This window comes from Dryobates pubescens, chromosome 8 (assembly GCF_014839835.1).
Source record: "Dryobates pubescens isolate bDryPub1 chromosome 8, bDryPub1.pri, whole genome shotgun sequence".
Lineage (NCBI taxonomy): Eukaryota > Metazoa > Chordata > Aves > Piciformes > Picidae > Dryobates > Dryobates pubescens.
The window spans coordinates 39222925-39242262 of record NC_071619.1 but is presented as its reverse complement, the minus strand read 5'-3'; the positions used below and the strand labels follow the sequence as shown (position 1 = coordinate 39242262).

The following is a 19338-nucleotide window of genomic DNA, read 5'->3' as shown; positions in this document are numbered from 1 at the left end:
ACCTTCCAGCAACTCAACATCTTTCCTAAACTGAGGGGCCCAGAACTGGACACAGGACTCAAGCTGTGGCCTAACCATTGCTGAGCACAATGACCTCCCTGCTCCTGCTGGCCACACTTCCTGATGCAGGCCAGGATGCCATTGGCCTTGTTGGCCACCTGGGCATCCTGCTGGCTCCTGTTCAGCCTACTATCAACCAGCACCCTCAGGTTCCTCTCTGCCTGGCTGCTCTCCAGCCACTCTGACCCCAGCCTGTAGCACTGCAGGGGGTTGCTGTGGCCGATGTGTGGAAGTGAGCCATACAGGAGTTCAGCAGTAAATCAGAACATACAGATGCTTTGCATGTTGCAGATATTCAGAGGGAAGCAGCATCACCCACTTCAGCCCACAAAGCCCAGCTGCAGCCCCTCCAACAGCAGGGCTCAGGAGTGCAGAACGGGCGACCCTGTACCCATGCTTAGTCTCTGCCCTCACTCCCCTGCTGGCACAAGCCAGTATCAAGATGGGGCAACTGTCATGCTGGAACAAGCATGTGCATGCAGAGAGGACACCAGGAAACACAATCCATTGCTTGGCAGAGCAAGCAGGAAAATCAGTGTCAGAATTCTGAGAACAAGGCTACTTGGATCCCTGTGGCAGTGAGTGGAAGCAGCCAAGATGCATAGAGGCCAGCAAGCTCCCCGAGCTTCAGGCTTGGAAATACAAGTACTTCTGCAAAGCACTTGGTCATGCAAGGCACTGAGAGTGGGACATCAGGAATAGTGTGGCCAGCAGGAGCAGGTAAGTCATTGTGCCCCTGTACTCTGCACTGGTTAGGCCACAGCTTGAGTCCTGTGTCCAGTTCTGGGCCCCTCAGTTTAGGAAGGACATTGAGACACTTGAACGTGTCCAGAGGCTGAGAAGAGGCCTTGAGCACAGCCCTGTGAGGAGAGGCTGAGGGTGTTTAGCCTGGAGAAGAGGAGGCTCAGGGGAGACCTGATTGCTGTCTGCAACTACCTGAAGGGAGGTTGTAGCCAGGAGGGGGTTGGTCTCTTCTCCCAGGCAACCAGCACCAGAACAAGAGGACGCAGTCTCAAGCTGTGCCAGGGGAGATTTAGGCTGGAGGTGAGGAGAAAGTTCTTCCCAGAGAGAGTTGTTAGCCATTGGAATGTGCTGCCCAGGGAGGTGGTAGAGTCACTATCCCTGGAGGTGTTCAAGAGGGGATTGGATGTGGCACTTGGTGCCATGGTCTAGTCATGAGGTCTTGGGTGAGAGGTTGGACTTGATGATCTTTGAGGTCTTTTCCAACCTTGGTGATTCTGTGATACCAGGGCTCTTACTGCACATGCTGCTGCCTCCTGCTTTCCTGCTCCTGAACTGGGGAGTCAGGGGCTAACCCCTGTGGTCACCATCACACCTTAAGCAGGGAGGGGAGCCTGCCTTGAACCAGCTCTTGCCTTCAGAAAAACATCCACCTAAGACCATGTGGGGGCATCCTCTTATAATCCATCTTTATTTGTAAAAATCCACATATAAAATCTTCAGTTTCCTTTTAGAAAAACAAAGGCACAATAAAACTACTCAAACTCTCTTCCCCATGGACTGATGGTCCAACACACTCCTCCCACCCCAACCTCCCCCTTGCTTTCTCTTCCAGTCCATGTTTCTTCATTGTTTCCTTTAGTTTCAGCTCACTCCTGCCCAGGCACAGTTCTGCACTTGCAATGATGAAGTATGCACACAGGGGAGATGGTGGAGAGGTGGTATGGGCTGTGCATGGAATGTTTTACAGACACTTTTTAGTAGTAGGTCTCTTTTTCCACCCAACCTGAAGAAAAAAGGAGAAAGCAAGAAGAATTAGTCTTAAAGCAGATCAAGTATGAGGCTCAGAGAGCTCCTTTCAGGCTCTGAACACTTGCCCTGTAGCACCTGAGCCTAGTAAGCAGCCCATCACAATGGGAAACCTCTTGCCAAGCTGTTGCTGTGCAGGAGCTTTCAGGCCCTGTTCCAGGCTGCCTGGAACTGCCCAGGAATTAATCAGCCTTTCCCATTTACTCGTAGTGCACTGGTACTGTCCCATACTGCAGAGGGATGCAGGGACTGGGAGAGACAGTCCTTAAATTTAAACTGCACTACTACTGCTGAGGAAGGGAAGACAGCAAAATACTACAGTGCAGAGAGTCCTCAGCACTGGGGGTCCTTGAGCATTGGCAGAGCTTCTACAGAGCTCAGCAGCACAAAGAGGAGGGGACAGAAACAGACCAGCAGCGTATTCTTACCACCAGGGTTGCGTCTGATAATGAGCTTCCTGACTTCATCATACACAAAGATGAGGAGGGAGTAAGGGAAAGCACAGAACCACCAGGTTGGCCTGTATGGGAGAGAAGACAGTGAGAACACTGGCAGCAGAGATGCTCTGTGCCTAGCAGTGTGCTGACTTGATGGCACAGAGGAGTACAGAAAGGCTGGCACGCCCCAGCTTGCCAGCACACCATCTATGGTTCAACTGAGAGCCCTCCAAGCCAAGAGCCATCATCAAGTTTTCTTCCACAATAGGTTAATCCACCTTTGGCTATTAACTCCAAGCAAGGTTGTGTCACAACACCTCTGCACCAGTACCTCCCCACCCATTAATCAAGAAATACTTCCTCTAAGTCTTCCTCCTCCACTGTGCCCATGGCCTTGCCCACTTGAGCTTCCCTGGCTTCCCTTGTGATTTACCCAAGCTGCATGTAGCTGCTGCAGGCATTGGGCAGAGGCCAGCTTTCTTGTTAGGAAATGCTCACACTCCAGCACCAAACTCTAGAGAAGGCTTCTGAATGGAACACAAGAGGTACCAGGATTTCTTCTTTCCCATGAAAAGCATCTTGGTACATAAGCCAGAGGCCTGTTTGAAGTTTGGGACTAAAGCCTGCCATGAAATGTTGCAAGGCTGTTGAGCAATGCTGAGGATGTTGGCACCTTTCCCAGTCAGGAAGTGTACTGCACACCAAGTGGTCATCTGCATCTATCCAGCTGTCAAAAGACTTTGCTACCTGCACTGTTTCTGTGGAAGGTAGCAAAAGAGCACAAGACATCATCACCAGGAGTAAAGAAGTCACCTGGACCATCTTAGAATAATTCAGGTGACTTTCCTTGGAGGTGCAGGCCCCATGCAAGTACAAGGGCAGCTGCACCACAGCCCACTGGCACAACCAAAGTTCTATTGCTAATTTTCAGCAGGGCCTTGAACTGCAGGCTCCTCATAAGCAGTAATGAAAAGCAAACCCCTCAGGCACCACATCGCAATGGATCACTCTCAGCCTCCAGCCTGAGCTCTTCTGGGGTAAGAGTAGAATCATAGAATCAATAAGGTTGGAAAAGACCTCAAGGATCATCAAGTCCAACCTGTCACCCAACACCTCATGACTACTAAACCATGGCACCAAGTGCCACATCCAATCCCCTCTTGAACACCTCCAGTGATGGTGACTGCACCACCTCCCTGGGCAGCACATCCCAATGGCTAACAAACTCTTCCTGTGAAGAGCTTTCTTCCCCACCTCCAGCCTAAACTTCCCCTGGTGCAGTTTGAGACTGTGTCCTCTTGTTCTGGTGCTGGTTGCCTGGGAGAAGAGACCAACCCCCACCTGGCTACAACCTCCTTTCAGGTAGCTGCAGAGAGCAATAAGGTCTCCCCTGAGCCTCCTCCTCTCTAGGCTAAGCAACCCCAGCTCCCTCAGCCTCTCCTCACAGGGCTGTGCTCCAAACCCCTCCCCAGCTTTGTTGCCCTTCTCTGGACACCTTCCAGCAACTCAACATCTTTCCTAAACTAAGGGGCCCAGAACTGGACACAGGACTCAAAGTGTGGCTTAACCAGTTCTGAGTCCAGGGCAGAATGACCTCCCTGCTCCTGCTGGCCACACTGTTCCTGATGCAGGCCAGGATGCCATTGGCCTTCTTGGCTGCCTGGGCACACTGCAGGCTCATGTTCAGCCTACTATCAACCAGTACCCCCAGGTCCCTTTCTGCCTGGCTGCTCTCCAGCCACTCTGACCCCAGCCTGTAGCACTGCATGGGGTTGCTGTGGCCAATGTGTAGAACCTGGCACTTGGATGTGTTCAATCTCCTGCCCTTGGCCTCTGCCCATTTGTCCAGCCTGGCAAGGTCCCTCTGCAGAGCTCTTACCCTCTAACAGGTCAACTCCTGCCCCCAGCTTGGTGTCATCTGCAAATTTACTGATGATGGACTCAATGCCCTCAGCCAGACCATCAACAAAGATATTAAACAGGATGGGGCCCAGCACTGATCCCTGGGGCACACCACTGGTGCCTGGCTGCCAGCTGGATGTGGCACCATTCACCACCACTCTCTGGGCTCAGCCTCCAGCCAGTTCCTAACCTAGCTCAGAGTGCTGCTGTCCAAGCCAGGGTTTGACAGCTTGGTCAGGAGTTTGTTTGTGGGGGAGGGTATCAGTTTCATGCTCCCAAAATTCACACCCGCTTCTCCCCACCCAAGCACCACTGTTCTGCTGCACAAAAAACATGATGCAACTTACTTGAGAGGGTACATCCTTAGAGCAACATCCATCCCAGGGCAGTAGGAGAGGAAGGCAGCCAGAGCAGTTTCCTCAAAAAGACCAAATATTAAGATCTTGTTCCTGGCAGAGAGAGGAAAGCAGTCAGGGACAGAGTACTTTCACAGGTGACATCCTACAAACAGTTACTACTTGATAGTGAATGGCAACAGACTTTCAGGTCCAGTCCCATCAGGTGGGAACTGTCAAGGCCATTCAGGCTGATGGCACAGCTGTCACTATGGCCCCCAGACAGATACTCCAGTTCAAACTAAGGCAACCAGAAGCTGCATTCATCACAAATTCAAAAGGGGTCTGGGGTTCATGCCCTCAGATCTTCTGATTCAGCAGCTCTTCTGTATGCCTTTGTCCTCTGAGGTGTATGTGCTCCACACAGACAAGGGCAGTGAAGTCAGCATTTGCATTGCCTCAGCCTGATGACAATAGCAGGTACTACAAGAAAGAGCACCTGCTCCCTCTTTTATCCACTACTAAGGTACCAGACTGTTCCAAGTTTACACCAAAATGCCTAGACACTGCTGGGACAAAGAACTAGAATGGCAGGTGCTGGAGAATAGAGAGTCCATGCCCAAATCCTCCATGGGCAGCCTGACTTACTTCATTCCCTGCTGGAAGACAGAGTTTCTTCGGGTCTTACAGATGATCAAGTCTGCCCACTGCACAACCACAATGCTGACAAAGAAGGCTGTATGGCAAGTGAACTCCACTATCTTCCTCTGTTCGTAGGTCTAGGAAGCAGACAGAGCAGAGAACCTTTGTTCAGCCATGCTGCCTTGGCTCTCTGGTGTCCACACCAAGTTCAGCAGGCATAAGCACTCTGGGTGGCAGCCTCTAAGCTGTGACTCAAAACTTACCCACTGCTGCCCATAGCTGTCTTCCACATCATTAATCCATCGGTCATCCCACTGAACTCTGATTCCTAGCAAGCCAGAAGGCCAGAATCCATTCTCTGCCATGATTACAAAGTAGGTGAAGAAACCTCCAAGGGCCTGAATCATACCTAAAAAGATAAGAAAGGATGATAGAATAGAATAGAATTAACCAGGTTGGAAAAGACCTTCAGATCAGAGCTCAGCCTATCACCCAACACCATCTAATCAACTAAACCATGGCACCAAGTGCCTCAGCCAGGCTCTTCCTAGACACCTCCAGTGATGGTGACTCCACCACCTCCCTGGGCAGCACATTCCAATGGCCAATCTCTCTTTCTGGGAAGAATTTCTCTGTGATAAAAATGAAGTGCAATTAACAAAGCCCTTTGCAGGAGACCTCAACCACAACAGAAAAATACTCCTTGTGGGGCTCAGTCTTCCAAGCAGCATCTACAGAAGCAGTTCACACCATCATCCAACTCAGCCACCGCTCTTTTGCTCAGCACCTTCTACTCCCAGCTTTGTACAGAGTTACTTCAGCTCTGCCTTGTGCTGACATGGTACTCAAGGACACCAAATAAAACTCCCTTTGTACTCTCATTAAGCCTTGTCCACCCACAACCCTTGTAAAGCACAACCAAGAAGGTTCCCAAGGTCTGCTGCAATTAAGCATGAGCTTGTGTCCTGTGAACCAGGCATGTCTCTGGAGCTGCCTTTAATCGAGGCTCCCAACGCTGCGTGTGTTTAGGGATACACTGGAGAGAATCCTTTACTTCTAATTAAACTAACAATGGGATCTATGTTCTTGCTGAACAAGTCTGAACCAGAGGAGAGCTGGTTGCCAGCCAGTTCCTTTACAGTGCTGTGCAATTAAACAAAATGACTGTGCAAGCAATTCAATGGATCAAGCTGCACAAGCCACCGCTATGTGCCACAGGGGCAGAACCGTGGCAAGGCCTTAACAGCCTGAGGCTCTGGTTTGCACATCCCAAACCTCAAACCCTACCAAAATAAGCAGGGCAGTCAGTGACTCAGAAGGGTGCACAAACTCCCACTGCCACCAAGTTCATCAGATGGGTGCCAAGAGAACACAGAGCAGCTTACCAATCTGCCCATAGGCCATGCTGATCAGCCGTTCATTCACCAGCTTGTCTGTTCTGGGGTTTCTGGGCTGCCTTTTCATGATGTCACTCTCTGCTTGCTCATAAGCCAGGGAGATAGCAGGGACCTTTGGAGGTGGTAGCACTGCTGTTAGAACTCTTTCAGTATTCTACTACATGTAACATTCCCTGCCTGTGCCTTAGCCTGAGAAACGGCACTGCCCAAGAGCTCTAGGTATGGTATGTGGGGAGGACCTTACCCACTCCCCACCCCCACTTTGCCTCTACGTGGAACTGAAGGACCTTACCCACTCCCCACCCCCACTTTGCCTCTACGTGGAACTGAAGGCTCCTCAGAAGGACCTTACCCACTGCCCACCCCCACTTTGCCTCTACATGGAACTGAAGGCTCCTCAGAAGGACCTTACCCACTCCACATCCCCACTTTGCCTCTACGTGGAACTGGAGGCTCCTCAGAAGGACCTTACCCACTGCCCACCCCCACTTTGCCTCTACATGGAACTGAAGGCTCCTCAGAAGGACCTTACCCACTCCCCACCCCCACTTTGCCTCTACGTGGAACTGGAGGCTCCTCAGAAGGACCTTACCCACTGCCCACCCCCACTTTACCTCTACATGGAACTGAAGGCTCCTCAGAAGGACCTTACCCACTCCCCACCCCCACTTTGCCTCTACGTGGAACTGGAGGCTCCTCAGAAGGACCTTACCCACTCCCCATCCCCACTCTGTCTCTACGTGGAACTGGAGGCTCCTCAGAAGGACCTTACCCACTCCCCACCCCCACTTTGCCTCTACGTGGAACTGGAGGCTCCTCAGAAGGACCTTACCCACTCCCCATCCCCACTCTGTCTCTACGTGGAACTGGAGGCTCCTCAGAAGGACCTTACCCACTCCCCAACCCCCTTTGCCTCTACGTGGAACTGAAGGACCTTACCCACTCCCCATCCCCACTCTGTCTCTACATGGAACTGAAGGCTCCTCAGAAGGACCTTACCCACTCCCCATCCCCACTCTGTCTCTACATGGAACTGAAGGCCCCTCAGACTCAGGAAGCCATGAAACAGGGAGTGTGAACCAAGGGCATATCAAATGGTGAGTGATTTTAAACCAGAACACTACTACTGTATTTGAGCATTTCCTTTCCAGCTGTCCTTTCTTTAGGGTATCTACAAACTGTTCCACATCTCTTCTTGAGACAAAATAAGAGAGACATTTACCATGTCAGTGCCCAAGTCAATGCAGAGGATGGTGACTGTTCCCAGTGGAAGGGGGATGTTTGCAATGATGAAGATCAGGAAGGGTGTGATTTCAGGAATGTTACTGGTCAAGGTGTAAGCAATAGACTTCTTCAGGTTATCAAAGATCAGACGCCCTGGGGCAAAGAAGAGAGAACAATATAACTCAGCAGCAGAAGGCATCCAAGTTGCTCCTAGGCAGCCTCAGCAGTAACACCAAAAGGCAAAATTCTGGTGCAGCAAAGCCAAGAGTTGTCTCACATGTAAGGGTGAGACTGTGCCATGCAAGGCATCACCCATGCAGAGTTGTCTTCTTGGTCACAGCAATTAGGGGGTCACTGCATACACTATTAGGATACTAAGCCCTGGTTCCTGAAAAATCATCAAGAGCCCCTGGAGGTACCCTCTGTTCTGCTCCTGTTTGAGAGCTACTGCTCCATCAGGGAGGAAAATGTGTCAGACTCAGCTGGCAAGGATGACTGTAGGGTCAGTGTTAGCCAAAAGGACAAAGTAGCTTTTGTTACTCAGCTGCTTCCTACTGTTACCCATCCCCAAAGGGTTATGCTGGTCCCATGGAGAGGGAAGTGATGAGCAAAATGCTGTCCCCCTCCTTGAAAACACAGCATGGAGACAAGCTCAAATAAAACAAAGCTTTCCAGATGCCTCTATTTCAGAGGCAACCAGCAAGCAGCACTGCTGAAGCATGCTGCTTGTTCACCATGGTGCAGAAGTTAAAAGCTCACCTTCTTCAACACCAGTGACAATGGAGGCAAAGTTATCATCCAGCAAAATCATGTCAGCTGCCTGCTTGGAGACATCTGAGCCAGCAATACCCATAGCAACACCAATGTCAGCCTTCTTCAGGGCTGGGGAATCGTTGACACCATCACCTGTGACAGCCACAATGGCACCCTAGGCAAAGGGAGGGATAGAAAGACTGAAATGATCATGTAACATTTGGGGCAAAAAAACAAAGCACTTTCTCCTGTCTTCCAAGAGAAGGAATACAAAAAGCTACTTTCACTCTGCTGTAAAGAGACTTCAGTTTCTCCTTGTTCTCCTCTCATTCCTTTCCCCATTCTGATCAGAGAATCATGTTGTTCTCTCCAAAGTTAAGACTATGTAAATATGGAATAGACTTAACCAGGTTGGAAAAGACCTTTGAGATCGAGTCCAACCTATCACCCAACACCATCTAATCAACTAAACCATGGCACCAAGGGCCTCATCCAGTCCCCTCTTAAACACCTCCAGTGATGGTGACTGCACCACCTCCCTGGGCAGCACATTCTAATGGCCAACCTCTCTTCCTATGAAGAATTTCTTCCTAACCTCCAGCCTAAACCTCCCCTGGCACAGCTTGAGACTGTGTCCTCTTGTTCTGTTGGTGGTTGCTTGGGAGAAGAGACCAACCCCCACCTGGCTAAATAGGTTGAATCCTTCTCTCCCAAGCACCTCCAGAACATTCAGGAATTGAGTGTGTTAACAAACATCCTAGGGTCAGATGAAAGCTTCAGTACCAACTAAAGATGCTTTTCTGCAAGAAACTTTATGTATTGTGGAGCAATCTGACATCAGCAGCTGAAGGCTGCTGACAGACTGAGGTCTAGTCTGGCCTTTTACCTGAGCACTGAGAAGACCAAGTTCTGCCACTTCAGATGGCAGCACTGGTTGGTAGCTTATGTAATTTTATATAGAATAGAATAAACCAGGTTGATAAAGACCTTTGAGATCATCGAGTCCAACCTATCACCCAACACCATCTAATCAACTAAACCATGGCACCAAGCACCCCATCCAGTCTCCTCCTAAACACCTCCAGTGATGGTGACTCCACCACCTCTGGGCAACACATTCCAATGGCCACTCTCTCTTTCTGGTTAGAATTTCTTCCTAACATCCAGCCTAAACTTCCCCTGGCACAGCTTGAGACTGTGTCCTCTTGTTCTGGTGCTGGTATAGACATGTCTGGGGTTTTCTCCCTTTACCTGTCGCTGACAGCCCTCCACAATGATAAGCTTCTGCTGAGGAGATGTCCTGGCAAAGACAATTTCTGTGTGATGCATCAGGATGTCATCCAGTTGCTCACTAGTCATGTCCTTCAAATCTGTGCCATGAACAACACAAGCTTTGGCATCCCTGCAAGAGACAACACCATGTTTTACTTCAAGTTAAACTAAGCTTCTCATTAGCTGTATTTGCCCCATAAAGCTATGGCTCTTTAGTGCTCTAGGGAAAGATCAGCTCCTGCTGTGCCTGAATGCTGATCCAGACAGCCTCTGTACAGAAGTGTGATGGTCAGAGTTAAAAAAAAAAGAATAGATGTGGAACACAAAGGAAAACAGAAGAGGACAGCACCAAGCAACAGACAAAAATCCCTGTGAGCAGAGGAATTCTACATCTTTTAAAAAGCACCATGGCAAAGACCAGCTGCTTCCACAGCCTCTGGCCCCTCTGCAAGAAAGGAACTCTTGGCTCAGGCAGTTAGCTTCCAACATCACAAGAGTGCAGTAGGCTTCTACAAGCAATTCTTTTTACAACACACTGATGATGTACAAGAGTTTCTTGAGAAAGCTCACACTATGCCAGCTCAGGCCATTTTACTTTCTTCAGCCACAAAAGCATGCAATGTTATATTTAGACTGGTTTGGTACCCTGCATGCTACAACAGAATACCACCTCTCTAACCCAGCATACCATCCCTTATAGGTCTAGGAGACTGTCCATGCAGCTCATGACATCACCCAGTTTAGACAGGGAAATTCCCTTCCCCACCCTTACAGCCAGCTGCTGACCTGCTCACTCACACAGCCCAGTGATCCCCAGCCTGCACTGCTAGGTTGGGAAGTTACCCTCAAAAAGATAACATTAAAAAGAAAAAGAATAGAATTCAGCCACAATGCTTGTCTTCCCCAAGCAATTTCATTCCACAGGGTGTCTCTATTCACAGCTCATAAGCTACATGGCTACCCTCCAGCCCAAACACAGGCTGGGTCAAACTAAGCAGTGCAGACAGCCCAGCCATTCTGCAAACAGCCTGCTCAATGCCAAAGCACATTTTCTGAGGATGCCTCAGTTCTGCACCAGGCTATGAAGACAAGCATTAACCCCTCAGAGGAAGGAGTTACACTTCCCTATGTATTCTGCTTGTAGGTACTGAAGTGTGTCAATTTCTATACACTGCCAAAGTCCTGCTCCCTTCTCTCACCTGCAATCACAACCTGGAAACCAGTTTGAGGAGGGAGAGAACAGGGTTTTAAGTGATCAGGTTTACAGGCATGATTCAGCTCTTTTCTCTAAGCATCATAAACTGCTTTAAGAGTTTGCTTTCAGTAGCCCATTCAGTCTGCATTGTGACTAACAAACTAAGTGTTCTCTTTTCACCAGAGCTTTCCCATGGAGGTGTACCTTGTCTTACCAAATAAGCCCAACTAAGAATGTGTTTGAGGGCAAAAGGACACCTGGCCTCTACTTAATAGACCTAGAATTACAGGAGCAGAGTTTCAGGCTTAGCAGCAGCACTGCTCCAAGCAGCTCCCAGCCAGCCACCTCCTGCACCCACACCACTTCAAATACATTTTCCTGCCTGCTACGTGGGGCCAGGTCACGCTGCTTGTGCAAGGGAATGAACCGGGCATGGCAAATGCTCAGCTCAGGGAAAAATGTTAGTTTCCCACAAGACTCCACTAAGCCAGCTGGGTGGTTTTTTTTACCCCCTCCCCTCCCCCAGTGTGGGGACAGACCAACAGGACAAGCATCTACTGGGCAGCAAAAGGACAGAAGAAAGTGGCCAAGCTCTCTGTGCAGGGCTTACTCCCAATTACTTCCCATGCGTGAGTGACATGCACGTTCAAGACAGCCTTGTGCATTCTCCACATAACTTGTGACACACTTTGAAAAGCCACAGCATGCTGAGCTAAGCACATGCCAAGCTTTGCATGGGTGGGAGAGATGCAGAGGGGATTATCTGAGACAAGGAGAGAGAGGCAAAGGCTTAGTTCTTTGAATAGCTCCGGCCTTGACTAGTCAGTACCTAGGGTTGACCTGGCTGACAGGAATGTTGAGCCGAGCGGCAATGTCCTCCACCGTTTCGTTGCCCTCGGAGATGATGCCAACCCCCTTGGCGATGGCTTTGGCGGTGATGGGATGGTCTCCGGTAACCATGATAACCTGGAAGGCAAGCAGACCGCCGTCAAAGCCTTGTCTGTACTGCACAGCGACGCTGCCCAAAAGGCAGCGTCTCCTGAGACCCAGAAGGCCACGTGGCTTTTGTTCTGCTAGCAAGCCCTGGCACAGAGCGAGCCCGAGGAACAGGCAGGAACCTGTTACCAGAAGGCAAGGGATTGGAGGTGGATGGAAGACAAAGAATGGTTAATCCTCAGTCAACGGATCTAGTTCCGTTTCCAGGCTGCGCTTTGCTCTCTCATCTGTCAGCCCTGTGGGGCATGCAGAACGCACCTGAGCCAGCTCACAGGCTTTGGGACACCACGCTGTCAGCACCTGCCAGTGCCCCAGCAGTTGGGAAGGCTTAACTCATTTTGCAGTCCATTAACACACAATCGTTTGTATTTAACTCGGCAATGAAGCCTGAAGGAGCACCGGTTAAATCCTGATCAATACTGCACTCACATTCTAGCAGCACAGAGTAAGGGAAGCCCTTTACATCAATAGGCATAGAGCAAGGCAGTTTCCAATCCAGGAATAAACTACTTTTGAGGTCTTTTCCAGCCTTATTGATTCTATACCTTGATCCCAGCACTTCTGCATTTGCCAACAGCATCTGGCACAGCAGCACGAGGAGGGTCAATCATAGACATCAGTCCTACGAAGCAGAGTTTGTCTACAGGGAAGTTCAAGTCATCTGTATCAAACTGGAAGCCTTCAGGGAACTGGTCATCAGGCAGAGCCAAGTGACAGAAACCTGCAACACATCAAACCCACATTTGTTCTGTTCCCACGTATCAGAGGGCAGAGAACACGAAGGCTTATTGCTTCTGTAAACAGCTCCACAAGAATCACAGGGCAGTGGCAGAGGTTTAGCCAGGGCTATTGAGGCAGGAGTCGTGCTCATACTCTGATAACTAATGGCTGTTGCTATTAGACACAGCTTGGTTCACATGCAGTGAAGCAAATCTAATACCACACAGCTCCATGGAGACTGAAGGTCCCAAAGGCTTTTCTTCATTTTGATCTAGACAGCCCAGCTGCTGGGCAAGACAAGACCCTGCAGGCTGCCTTTTAGATGAAAGGCTAAAAGGCAGGACTGTTCCTGTACAAATTGAAGTGACCTTGACTCAACACTATGGTTACACTGCAGGAACAGAGTACAACCCTCCACTTTGCCTGTAGGGACACCTTGCAGAGGAGAGCAAGGGACAATCTCTTCCAGAGTATTAAGGCTGCTTTTCCTTACCTAATACTCTCTCGCCAAGGCCTCCCAACTCAAGGTAGGCATTCTGAAAAGCATCCTTCATCTCCTCATCCAGTGGTTGCTCTTTGCCATGGATAAGAATGGTGCTGCAGCGATCCAAGATCCTCTCTGGAGCTCCCTTCATCACCAGCAAGTAACGGGATTCTGATGGATTGGCATTTTTGTGGATGGACAGCTGGGGTGGAATCAAGTAAACCAGTTTATAGCCATGTACTGTGAACACCACAAATAAATCACTATCACCTTTATGTTTTGGGACTACAGCAGCTCAGGACAGTTTGTGATACTCTCCTCTAGCTTTCATTTGCTCACACTTTAATGAGGGCCACAAACTGAGTAATTACTATGTATTCTTTAACAATACTACAACCACAGGTGGTTGGGAGGGCCTTTGGGTATCCAAGTTCTATCTGTTCAGGTCATTTCTCAGCAGTTCATTGCTATCCCCAGCTGGGGTTCTTCCACTCTCTTGCATGCTACTGCCACACAGGCAGGAAGTATGTTCAGTCTTTTCTCAGCAACTGACACCTTACTGTCAAGGCAACTCCAAAAGCTCTTGCACAGTCTAAGTGTGGTGCCTTAAGCTAATAATCTGGAGCAGCCTACAGGCAAGATTTTGGTGCACACAAATTTATGCAAGTGCTTCACACATGGGCACATGCTTACCTGGTACTTGTTGGTAGAGTTAAAGGGTATTTCCACCACTTTGGGATACCTGTCTCTCATCTCCTTGACAGAACCACAGCACAACTCAATGCATTTCAGGAGGGCAGACTCAGAGGCGTCTCCTGCCACCGCTCTCTAAGGAAAGAGACAAAAGTATCATAGCATACATCCCAGTGGACTCACCACAAAAGACCAGATATTTGGTGACAAACAAAAGTATTCATCTCAGCCCTCTCTCAGCTTCTACATAACATGCTATGAAAGCAAAAAAAAATTCTACTATCTAGCACTGACAAACAGTGCAGTTCAGAATGCCAGGCGCTCTAGATTGACAGAGCAGCAGCCTTCTGGTGCCAAAGTCAAGAAGCCCTTTTGAAGGGCAGAGAAAGTCAGATAACCAGGTGCAGTGAGAGAGAGGCTGGAGGGTAAACTTTGAGAACTGCTTGCCATGAAGAACAGCAAATGCGAGATAAAACCTGATGACAGGCACACAGAAACCCTTGCACGTGCTCTCCCACCCTAATACAAGATCAGCTTATCAACTCTCTGGCACAGGAGGCAGAATCTGCCCATGCCTCCTCTCCCCTGCAAGGTTAGCACTGCTAGATGAGGGTTCTCAGCCCCAGAGATGTGTGTGCACTCAGTGTGCTGCTCAAGCTTCCTGTGCTGGGATTTAAAGCAAGCATTTCTTGTCCTTCTGGTCTTTGTCCACAAGAATTATTTTTACACTGCCTTTTTTTTTTTTGTATCAAGGACTTTTAAACAACTTCTCCCTCCCAAATCTTCCCTAGATGGGAAGAACTCCAGTTCTTTATCTTAGGTCTAAAAACATGACCTGAAGTTACAGTCAGAGGAGTGCTAGGGAAAAACACTTTTATTCTATCATTTCTGTTACTGCAGCATCAGAACACCCTTGGGAGAAAGTTTACTAAGCAACATGATTTGACAGATTATAAGCACTGTGCAGTTAATTTCAGCCCTGGCTGGGTCACAGTTCAGGAGCAGGAATCTGAATTGATGTTATGCTGGCATTTGCACCAGCACTAAACCAGTAAAGGCTTCAGAAGCCAAGACTTGCCAGTGAGAACAGAATGGTAAACGACAAACAGTCTCCTCCCATGACTGCTGCTCCCCCTGCTCTGGTGACTACTTCCAGCTCCCAGCTTTTAAGTGTACAAATGCCAAGACAGTGATTCTTGGAACAGCCAGACATTGGGAAATGCTTAGGAAAGCTTTCTGGTCTTTCCTAGCCCTGTCTGAAATATCTGACCTCTCAAACTAACTGTAGATGCTAGTGGGTGGCAGGACTCTGCTGTGGGAAATGTTTCCCAGTCTCATCTCCTCTGCCCATAGCACAACACCTCTGAGAGTGCTAGACTACAGAAAAGAGGTAAGAGTGGCAGATACTTTGTCCTATGGGCCACAAGAACTTCCAATCTCACTACCATTATGGGAGGACAGTGGTGAGGAACAGGATGAATGTTTCTTTGAAGAACACACCTTGAGAATTGGTACATTTTCCTGGTTGGCCTGAAACACAGCACGGTTGCAGAGACCTGCAATTCTGGACAAAGCACTCCAAGTAGCTGAGCTCTTGTCAAAGGAGGCACCTGAAAGCAGAGCAATAAAGTCATAAGCCTCCCATAAGTCCAAAACTCTACAGGCTTAGGAGCAAGAAGCCTTTAACTCAAGAACAGGAAACAAATAGAGCCTGTTAGCACAAGGAATCTCTCTTAATCCTCTTCCCTTCCCATGTTCTTGATGATCAGATGATTTTAAGACTCAAGGGTGTAACAGCAACAGTGCAAGAAACACCTTTGCTTTCCAGACTACAGTAAAGGCCATGTTGACAAAGCCAAAGAACTCTGCACAGATTATCATTCTTATAGAAGGGTCTGAGTAATGGATGTTAGGTTCCACCTCTGGGTTGTCTCAGTTCCGTTGATTAGATGGTGTTGGGTGATAGGTTGGACTTGATGATCTTGAAGGTCTTTTCCAACCTGGTTAATTCTATTGCATTCTAACTTTTATCACCCCAGAATTGGATGAAATAGTTTCCAAAGGAACACTGCTTAAATAAAGCTACTGCTTCTCTCATGCTGGCTTACAAGTTGCTTTCATGGGAGATGAATTCAGACAGTTAATTGATAAGCTAACGTACTTTCCATGAAGTGAAATCTTGCAGGCTTATTTCTGCTGCAGCCAAGTCAGCCCTTGCCAAGCCAAACCCAAATGCTTCTAAATAACACTTTATTTATAGCTTGTTACTTTGCACTAGTGTTAAAGATCAAGAACAGTAAAGCAGCTTTAAGTGCTTCAGACAAGCAACGTTTTGGAGTAGCTGAGGGCAGGGCACAGCAGTACCACTGCAAAGAGTCTGTGCTAGTAATGTGCTGCAAGCACAGCAGTTCACAAGGTAGAGGACAGGAAAACTCCTGGATTTGGTTGTACTGAGCAGTTCTGAGGAGGTAAGTACCTCCCAGTTGCACAGCACAGAGATTTTGGATTCTTATCAATAGCTAGAAGAAACTTCACACTGAAATCTTATAGTAACTTCGTGCATTGCTACTGCTCTGCAAACACAACTGGGGGGTTCTGGGAAAACCCTTCAAGGGCTGCCATGCAGGAAATTCCCATCTATATCCATTCTGAAGTAGTTTATTATCAGGGTCAACTGTCTGACTTACACTGGGGCAATTTCATCAGGTCTATTTTGGCAAAAATAACCAAGTACTCTGGAGTACAGAACAGCAAGTGCTTCTACATAGAGGACAAGTGTAAGGGGCTGAGCACTCAAGAGGCTCAAATTCCAGTGGAGTTAATTCTGTGCAAGAGCAGCCTACACAGAGTCTAAGGATTATACAGTGGGACAGTGCAAAGCTTTGTGTCACCTCAAGTCTTTTAATGCTCACTGCAGATCACGTAAGAAGACCCTGTATTGTGAGCTTCACTTGGACTAGAGAGCTGGAGACACAGGTTCTTAGAAGTACAGGAATGCAGAAGCCACTTGTCAACAAAATGCCTCAAGTGCCCAAAGATGGTCTTACCACTCTGGTTCTCTGTAGTATCAGCCTCATGAATCTGATTGTCAAACCACATGTGTGCGACCGTCATGCGATTCTGTGTCAGGGTGCCTGTTTTGTCAGAGCAGATGGTGGAGGTGGAACCCAGGGTTTCCACAGCCTCCAGGTTCTTCACCAAGCAGTTCTTACGAGCCATACGCTTGGCTGTTAGTGTCAGACATACCTGGAGACAAGGAACACCACAGGTTAGATGTGCTCATACACTAACACGCTGCCACCCAAGTCACCGTAGGCACAGAACGGCAACCAGCTTCACTGCCCTGAAGTGACTCCCTAAATCCATGCTCACTCTGTCAGCACAAAAGAGCAACACTTAGGCCCAGCTGTTAAGTGTAAATGATACATTTTCCTCATCACAAAATCTCCAGACCAGAACTCTGAAAGCTTCAGTCTCCTGCTTTTAAGTACACCAGGAAGAAAAATAACATGCCCTGGACTAGTATTTTAGCTAAAGTTGGACTTCCCTAATCATTTGACCTCTCAGAATAGGTGAAGGCAGGCTGCACATGAAAAAGCCCAAAGTAGTTTTGGTAATAGGGTGCAACTTACTGGTGTTGGAAGTGAGCAGCCCCAGCGACCCTTTCTCACCAGAGACTCCTACCTGTTTCCAGATCACTTGCTACTCTGCTTCCTAAGGCTGCATGGAAGCCTCTAGCTGTGTCCACCACTGCACTCTACATGCCTACATACTGCCACTATTGGGAAACCAAACTTACATGAGAACCTCTGATGGGTCCCAGATCTGGAGCTGGGACTGGAGTGAAGTTTGCTAGATGTTCTGCCAGCCCTTCAGGGTTGCAAAGGCTGGTGTGCATCTGAGTGTAGAAAACCTCAACAGCTGTGGAGGAAGGCTCCTCCTTGTCCCAGAAAATGCAAGGCAAGACAATGCCCAGAACTCCTGGTCTTGCCCTCTTCAGTTCTGATGTCAAGCCTCTGTGCAGGCCTAGCTTAGGGACTCAATGTCTTCAGAAAAAACATCTGCAGCACTTGACAGATTCAGGCAACTAGCCTGAACCCACCAAATTTCTAAAACCTAGCCCTACACATGACAGAGTACCTCACATTACTTTGGTGTTTACCTCTGGAAATGGACACTGAGCATGAGGCACTCCACTTAAAGACTGAATGAGTTACTGTCTGGTTCCTGCTTTTCCAGCTTCACTCACCGTGACAGTTGCAAGCAGCCCCTCAGGGACATTGGCAACAATGATCCCGATGAGGAAGATGACAGCCTCCAGCCATGTGTATTCAAGGATGAGTGAAAGGATGAAGAAGGAGACACCCAAAAATACAGCCACTCCAGTGATGAGGTGAATAAAGTGCTCAATCTCCATGGCAATTGGAGTTTTTCCCCCTTCCAGTCCAGAAGCCAGACTGGCAATCCGACCCATCACAGTGCGATCCCCAGTGCTAATGACAATGCCACGGGCAGTGCCTAGAGGAGAGAGAGAGAGAGAGAAAGGGTTTAGAAAACAAAAACTCTTCCCAAAGCACACTGAGTTTGTTCAGCCTGTCCCTAGTTTAGCAAGCTTTGCCCAAGATAATGCAGGTAGGTATTCCACTAGCTGAAGTTTCCCACCACAGCGTTTTTAAACTCCCTAGCAGCATGAAAAAAGGAGATAGGTGGTGCATGGGATTCTTATTTAACTGGTCAAGTTGTGTGCCCCCTCACTTCTACCCCAGGGAGTGAGGAGCCACCTTCAAGAAGCAATGTCCTCTTCCCTCCTTTTCTCTCCCAGAGATTCTTGAGAAAGACCAAGAATATGATTCAGTTTTGCTTGACCTTTTTTGGGGGGGAGGAGCGGGTGGAGGTGGAAGGAGCAGGGGACAGTTTAGTGTTAAGAGGTTCTCTCCTGTGCAGGAGAAGACACAACAGAAGTCAGGCAACACTCTACACAATCACTTCACAGTCACACCTTGACATCCTTTGGGTGTGTAAAAGATGCTCTGGACTTCAGCACAGAGTACCTACACCATGCTCAGAGTTGCAACAGAAGTTCTGCCAGAGATAATGGAAACTCTTGCTTTCTGCAGAAGCTGTAGCATTTCTTACAGCTCTGCCTAACCACCTTGGTTCACACTTATGTTACCTGCAACTCAGCACTGCTGTAATAAGGCAGGCATGCTCTATGGCACATCACATAGCTGCTCCTCTAGCGGGAGCAAGAAAGAAAACACAGATCAAACAGTAGTGTGGTGGAGTTTTCTTAGCCCATTGTACAGCACTGCAGCTGGAATGAGCAAAGCCTTTGCTGGGAATTTCCAGCCTGCTCTTGCATGGTGGGAGCAGGCTACCAGCTAATACAGTGAACTCAAGTGTCTGCATCGCTTATCTATGCAGTTCAGTCCCTAGCATTGACAGTACTTCAGGGAAG

The 19338-nt window shown here is 48.6% G+C and overlaps 1 protein-coding gene across 1 annotated transcript in view; it reads right to left on the bottom strand.

Moving 5' to 3' along the window:
- Positions 1–1465: 1465 nt before the first annotated feature.
- Positions 1466–19338, bottom strand: part of ATP1A1 (ATPase Na+/K+ transporting subunit alpha 1) — a 28809-nt gene continuing 10936 nt past the window's right edge. The window contains exons 8-23 of the mRNA XM_054163976.1: positions 18130–18398; positions 16928–17126; positions 15381–15490; positions 13881–14015; positions 13197–13389; positions 12529–12704; positions 11817–11953; positions 9772–9922; positions 8527–8695; positions 7766–7920; positions 6532–6655; positions 5410–5555; positions 5153–5283; positions 4517–4618; positions 2259–2350; positions 1466–1807 (exon numbers count right to left, since the gene is read on the bottom strand). Of these exons, the coding sequence (XP_054019951.1) occupies positions 1779–1807; positions 2259–2350; positions 4517–4618; positions 5153–5283; positions 5410–5555; positions 6532–6655; positions 7766–7920; positions 8527–8695; positions 9772–9922; positions 11817–11953; positions 12529–12704; positions 13197–13389; positions 13881–14015; positions 15381–15490; positions 16928–17126; positions 18130–18398 (2318 nt within the window). The 3' untranslated portion in view covers positions 1466–1778. The remainder of the gene's footprint in view (positions 1808–2258; positions 2351–4516; positions 4619–5152; positions 5284–5409; positions 5556–6531; positions 6656–7765; positions 7921–8526; positions 8696–9771; positions 9923–11816; positions 11954–12528; positions 12705–13196; positions 13390–13880; positions 14016–15380; positions 15491–16927; positions 17127–18129; positions 18399–19338) is intronic.